The sequence below is a fragment of the Verticillium alfalfae genome, genomic scaffold (assembly GCF_000150825.1).
Source record: "Verticillium alfalfae VaMs.102 supercont1.5 genomic scaffold, whole genome shotgun sequence".
In the NCBI taxonomy this organism is placed as follows: domain Eukaryota; kingdom Fungi; phylum Ascomycota; class Sordariomycetes; order Glomerellales; family Plectosphaerellaceae; genus Verticillium; species Verticillium alfalfae.
The window spans coordinates 1620646-1626998 of NW_003315034.1; the positions used below are offsets into that span (position 1 = coordinate 1620646).

General features: G+C 60.2%; 3 protein-coding genes across 3 annotated transcripts; 1 reads left to right on the forward strand and 2 right to left on the reverse strand.

The window, feature by feature from the left end:
• Nucleotides 1-2: 2 nt before the first annotated feature.
• VDBG_04819 (mitochondrial ATPase complex subunit ATP10) lies at nucleotides 3-952 on the reverse strand (the record flags this gene model as incomplete). Its single annotated transcript, XM_003005167.1, has 2 exons — nucleotides 3-474; nucleotides 573-952. Coding segments are annotated over 2 exons (852 nt in total), but the record flags the coding sequence as incomplete, so codon positions are not given.
• A 1045-nt stretch (nucleotides 953-1997) lies between these two features.
• On the forward strand, nucleotides 1998-3635 carry VDBG_04820 (dihydrolipoamide branched chain transacylase E2; the record flags this gene model as incomplete). The annotated part of the gene is made up of 3 exons (XM_003005168.1): nucleotides 1998-2187; nucleotides 2249-2992; nucleotides 3109-3635. The coding sequence occupies 3 exons, from the start codon at nucleotides 1998-2000 to the stop codon at nucleotides 3633-3635; spliced, it is 1461 nt and encodes a 486-aa protein (XP_003005214.1).
• Nucleotides 3636-5208: 1573 nt separating this feature from the next.
• On the reverse strand, nucleotides 5209-5940 carry VDBG_04821 (thermoresistant gluconokinase; the record flags this gene model as incomplete). The annotated part of the gene is made up of 2 exons (XM_003005169.1): nucleotides 5209-5646; nucleotides 5701-5940. 2 exons carry the CDS (start codon nucleotides 5938-5940, stop codon nucleotides 5209-5211), a joined length of 678 nt encoding a protein of 225 aa, XP_003005215.1.
• Nucleotides 5941-6353: the final 413 nt, after the last annotated feature.

Sequence of the window (6353 nt, forward strand, 5' to 3'; positions counted from 1 at the left end):
GTTGAGCAGGCCGATGGACTCGCTGATCTCGGGGGTGACGGGCGGGGCACGAGAAAGTAGCGGCCCCATTCGGAGGCGGCGAGGGGAGGCGCAGGCCGCCCATGAAGAGGCTGACGAGCCAGGCCTTGAGCGTGTTGTCCTCCATGTTGACTGCGCACGAGCTGCAGGCGGTCGCCGCCGGCGTCGGCGAGCGGGGCGTGGAGGGCGGGGTTGGCGGCGGGGGCGAGGAACGAGTCGGTCTGGTCCTCGGCCCAGCGGCCCTGGAACAGGGCGACGATGGACGTCTTGCCGTGCAGGACGTTGGTCGTGGCGCGGAAGCGGCCGTGCTCGGGGTCGAGGGTGTCGCCGACAAAGTTGGGGAAGAAGAGGGAGACTTCGGCCTTGAAGGGGCGCGGCGGCGCGAGGAAGGACTTGCCGTTGTCGAACTTGAGGTTGCTCCAGTCGCGAAAGTAGGGGCGGGCCATCTGCGCTTTTCTGTGTGTGTGTGTCTCTTTCGTCAGTAGGCTGAATGAAAGTAGAAGAAAGAAGAAGAAGGTCGGGCTTGGAGGTGCAGGGCAACGGAGTGGACGTACAGCTGCCGGCGACGGGCGAGGTGCTTGTCGTAGTTGACAAAGTCATCGCGGCGTTCCTTGATGGTGCGCGGGTCGTAGCCAGAGTTGTCGTTGGGGTGAGGAGGGCCTGGCATGCCGATGGGACGAGGCAGAGGCTCGGGTGTGAACTTGTCGAGACGGGCGCCATAGGAACGAGGGGCTTTGATGGCGGCACCGGGAAGCTCTGGCTTGGGCTTTTGCAGGGGGACGGTGCCCACCGGCGCAGACGGCGATGAGGGCGTTGGAGGTAACGGCGCAGGCTTCTCGGCGAGGCGGCGGGCGGAGGTCGTGAAAAGGCGTTGCTGCCATTGGCAGAGGGAACAAGCGACGAAGTGCCGCGGGTTCGCGAGTCGGGAAGCCATGGTAGGCGTCGCGATGGGGAAGGTAGATGGATGACGAGCTACGAGCGTTTCGAGCTACGAGCAATCAAGCGTCGTTTGCTTGGGTGCGTGGGAGGAATGGGACGTTGCGTAGCGCTGGGATTTTCGGCAGAAAATTGGGGTGCACTACAGGAGCCAACTGGCTACTCTTTCTGTTCTATCAGTCACCGAGCTACGCCTATGGTCACATCGCTACACAGCAAGACAACACAGTGGTCACAATAGGGGACCTCAAGATGCTTTCCCAGTTGAGCAACGAATCTATCAGGGCCAGGTCTTCCGAACGTGCCCTCAGCCGATGTACGATGTGGCAGGTCAGCAGGGGAGGGCCGGCTCCGGGCGGGTGCCGGGCGGCGGGGGTGGAGATTGGTGAAGGCCGACGGAGGCCGCGCGCTGCTGTAGTGTGCCGTACATTCCAGGTGTTGGGAGGCGAGGTAGGGCCAGACCAAGCCAGAGATGAGAAGTGCATTGAACGTATTTGCATCAGTCATGGCGAAGTTCCTGCTTCTGAGAACGATACCACTGTAGTATTCAGGAATACATGGCCCAAGTTTCGAGATCAAGACATAAGGTTAAGACATCAAGATCAAGCATCAAGGTCAAGACGTCACGATCAAACATCATTCATCTCATCGTCCACTCGAGCATACCGCAGTCCCGCCTACTTGAGTCCCGCCTACTTGTACGCGGGGGCGCCCTGGCGCTACCACGAAGTGGATGCGGAGAAAGGCGCTGCCAAAGGGTAAAGCCGAGGGCCTCTTCGTCTTCCCCGCCAGACTGTAGCGGGCATGACACAATGGGTCTCATGTGGTCCGAGTCCGAGTCGACCGCCAACACCGCGGATAGCCGCATCCTCGAGACACCGAACCCCCCCCCTTCTCCCCTTCGATCTTGAGAAGGAGTATAGGTCCTCTCTCCTGCCTTTTGTTGTTCGACCTCGAAAGAAAAAAAAAAACCAATCGTCTTGCTCGTTGCTGTTTGTCCTCCTTGCCATTGAGATTCCTCGTCAACAGCATCAACCGCCAACATGTTCCTGTCCAAGTCTATGAGGACGCGGTGGAGCGCCTCCAAAAGCGTCGCCCGTCTGGCTGTGGCAAGCAGAGCCGGCCTCTACCCCTCCTCCTCCAACACATCGTCTTCGCCGTCGACGAGGCCCTTCCACAGCTCTCGACCGCTGCGCGTTGTCAAGCCTGTGCTGCTGGCCGACATTGGCGAGGGTATGTTCCCCTAAGCCTACCTACCTCCTTGCAGGCATCTACTGACTTGGCCACACTGCAGGTATCGTCGAGTGCGAGGTCATCCAGTGGTTCGTCGAGCCCGGCGCGCGCGTCGAGGAATTCTCCCCTCTGTGCGAGGTCCAGAGCGACAAGGCCTCGGTCGAGATCACGAGCCGTTTCTCCGGCGTCGTCAAGAAGCTGTACTATGAGGCTGGCGACATGGCCAAGGTCGGCAAGGCCTTTGTCGACATTGACATCCAGGGCGGCGCCAAACAGGAAGACCTCGACACGCTGATCGCTCCCGAGGCCGTCGAAGAGAGGCCGACACCGAGCGTGCCTCAGCCAGAGTCAGCATCTGCGCCCGCGCCGGCAGCAGCAGCAGCAGCAGCAGCAGCAACAGCAACACAAGCACACACGGCGGCACCAGAGGCTCCGCCATCCACGTCACCAGCCTCAGAAACCCCAAAGCCAAAGGGCAAGTGCGCCGCGCTCGCGACGCCCGCCGTCCGACACTTGTCCAAGGAGCTCAAGATCGACATAGCCGAGATTGACGGCACTGGCCGCGACGGCAGGGTGCTCAAGGAAGACATTTACAAGTTTGTCAAGACGCGTGAAGCCACGCCAGCAGCAGCACCACCATCACCATCACCACCAGCAAAGCCCCAGCGGCGCCCCCCTCGGCGCCCCCTCCGTCGAGACCCGTGTCCCGCTGACGGAACACGCAACACCCAAATGTTCAAGTCGATGACGCGGTCCCTCCGCGAATCCCGCACTTTCCTCTACGCCGACGAGGGCCACTTTTACGGTCGTTCGGCGGGGTTTCCGGAACCCGGGTTCAACGGGGCCCTCTCCGAGGCAGCCGGCAGCACCGGGAACCCGCACGGGGCCCAAGTTCTTCCTACCTGCCCCTTCATCATCAAGGGCCCGCCTCGGTGACGCTGCCCCAAAACCCCGTGCTCAACGCGCGCGTCGACCACGCGGCCGACGCGGCGCAGAAGCCCGCCCTCGTCCTGCGGCCGCAGCACAACATCGGCATCGCCATGGACACGCCCTCGGGCCTCCTCGTGCCCGTCATCAAGGACGTCGCCAACCGCACGCTCCTCTCCATCGCCGCCGAGCTCGCCCGCCTCCAGGGCCTCGCCCTCGCCGGCCGTCTGCCCCCCGCCGACATGACGGGCGGCACCATCACCGTCTCCAACATTGGCAACATCGGCGGCACCTACCTGTCGCCCGTCATTGTCGAGCGCGAGGTCGCCATCCTCGGCATCGGCCGCATGCGGCCCGTCCCCGCCTTTGACGACGCCGGCCAGATTGTCAAGAAGCACGTCTCCAACTTTAGCTGGTGCGCTGACCATCGCGTTGTGGACGGCGCCACCATGGCCCGCGCTGCCGAGGTCGTGCGCCGCCTGGTCGAGGAGCCCGACGTCATGGTCATGCACCTGAGGTAGAGGGCTCTTTTCCCCGTCAGTGCGGTTCGTCGGGCTTGCTTGCTCGCCTTCTCCACGCGAGTGTTTCGCCAGAGACAGATGTGTTGCTTTGTTTTCTTGCTCCACCAAATGCTGCGTGAGAGAAGAGTGAGAGAGAGAGAGGTAGAGAGACAAGAGGCGAAAAAAAAAACAAAAAGCTAGGCCAGTGTGACAGCAGACGTCCTGTCGTTTTGCCTGCGAGAGACCAAGAGGAGAACCACCATGTGGTGCGTTCGTCTGTGCATGTGCTTGTGTGCACGCATGTGTGGTGTGTGTCGGCGTCACACCCACCTGTCTGGGGCGCCCCGAGGCGGGGAAGGACAGGGGAGAGGGGGGGGGGGCGCGGAAACAAAAGATTGCGGGGAGGGTGGCCATGACACGGCCCCTCTGCACAGAGGAGAGAAAAGAGACGATTGCATCATGAGAGGAAAGATAGACAGACAGACAAAGGGGGATGCATGAGGCTATGGTCCGGCGAGGCGAGACGAGGGAGAAAAGATGATGACGGGTGGCCGAGAGCGAGCCTGACCGCCGCCGTCGCCCCTCGATGCGCATAGCTGTAGACAAAATTGGAAATCGCAGGCTGCAGGTCATGTTGTTTCCATTTCGGCATGCGCAGTGAGGCAGAGGTCGCTGCCCCTCTCTCTGCTGACGGTGACATGCAAAAGAAACCCATAGTCATGGCGGCTACCTGCGTCTTGACCGGTTCTCGCTAACGTGACCAACCTGCATGGGCAGGCAGCGGTCGCTTGACTGGGGCCCCCTCACCGGTGTATGGAGAAAACTGGGAGAACGGGGAGGATGCGCCGGAGAGACGGGCACGACGGGGTACCTCTTGTCGCAGACGTCGGCCGCCAGATGCGCGACGCAATGCGACGTACCCAGAGTCTGCACCCAGCTCAATCAGTCACCAGTCCCGCCAATGTGCGACATGTCATTTGTCCGACGCCATGAGAGGGATCCAAGTAGTAGTATTTGCCGCCGCCTTGGACTGGCTGAGTCGTGAAATCTCTCCAACGAACCAACCCAACGGTCCAACTCGGCAGCACCTGTCCTGACCTGTCCTGTCCTGTTCTGCCCTGCTCTGTGCCTCGTAATACAACAAACAAACACACCACACAATTATGCCGTGCCACGTCGTGCCTGCCAGCGCGCAGCCCTGTCTGGCGTTCCTGCGCGATCCTGCACTGAAGACCTCGTGACCGTGACCATGATGATTGATGACGTCCCCCCTCCCACATCTTGTTCCTCGACCTTCCATTACACAGTGTAACCCAACTTGCGGCGAGCCTCCACTTAACCATCCGAAGGGGATCTTCGTCGGCGACGTCGCTTCTCGACGCCAACCCAATCGCCGAATGCAGCCCTGGACTCCCGAACCCTTTGCAACGCCTTGTCCGTCTGGGGACCCTTAGCCTTTTGGCACCCAAAAACTCCAAGCTCCCACCCAACAGAAAGAAAGCATGAAACCTGATTTGTGTGTGCTACACGCCACAACTAGGCCTGCGTCACGTCCATGTCCATGTCGTCGTCCCGTGTCGTGACTCGTCGTCCACTACTGCTGCTCTTCCTCCATAATGGCCGTCACCCGGTTGAGTGCGTCCCGCTTGACTTCTTCCATGGTCCGGCTGACGTCCACCGAGATGACGTCCCGCTCGTCCGCCTGGGGAGGCTCCAGGATGCTGAATTGACTCGACACCATGTTCGCGCCCATGTAGTGGTTCTGTCGCCTCTTGACGCGTTGCAGGAGAACGTTTTCGTCGGCATCTAGGTAGATGAAGTGAATCAGGAGCGAGTGGTCGTAATAGCCAGCCACACGGATGACGTCTCGGTACTTGCGCTTGAGCGCGGAGCAGGTGAGGACCACACCATCGGACCCATTGGCGAGTTGGCGGCGAGACTCTTCGCGAAGCGCGGTGAGCCAGTCCCAGCGGTCGGCGTCGGTCAGTGGCGTGCCGTTGGCCATCTTGTCAATGTTGGCTTTAGGGTGGAACTACACTGATAGTTAGAAAGTGAAACATAGCAGCTTGTAGGCTGTTGGACATACGTTGTCGCCCTCCACGTAGGGGACCTTCAAGGACGAGGCAATGTGCTCGGCAACGGTGGTCTTGCCGCATCCTGCAGGGCCCGTGACGAGCCAGATGTGGTGATATTTGTTGTCCAAATTTCCATTGACATGACCAGAATTGCTCGATTTCAGAGGAACAGAAGACTGGTTCGACATGCCGCCCGCCCGACCCGTCGGTTGTTGTCCGTTAAGGTGTCCAGGAGCGTCGTAGGAAAGCATTATGCCGGATGTTTCTGAGGAGGTGAGAGGGTTGGTTCGGCTCGTTGGAGCGGAATTTGCAATTGTTGGATCGAATCCAAACTGATTATTTGGGTGGAGGCCTGGCGACGGAAGGGAAGATGCAGAGAGTTTGGCAGCGTTAACCTTAAAGGCAAAAAATGGCGAGAGACGAGTGAATCAGATTCTTGGGCGCTCGAGATGGCTTTCGCAAAGTATAATCACTATGGCGTTGAAGGGAAGAAGACATTCAGTTAGCTTCGTGGGTGGGAACGCCGTTGCTTTAATAGTTGTGTAAGTGAAGCAAGCATGACCATCAACTGACGGGGTCGGAGAGAGGGAGGGGGTCAATTCGTGAAAAGAAACGGGACGGAAAAACGCCCCCCCCCCCCAAAGCGCTTCACTCTCCGGGGGGT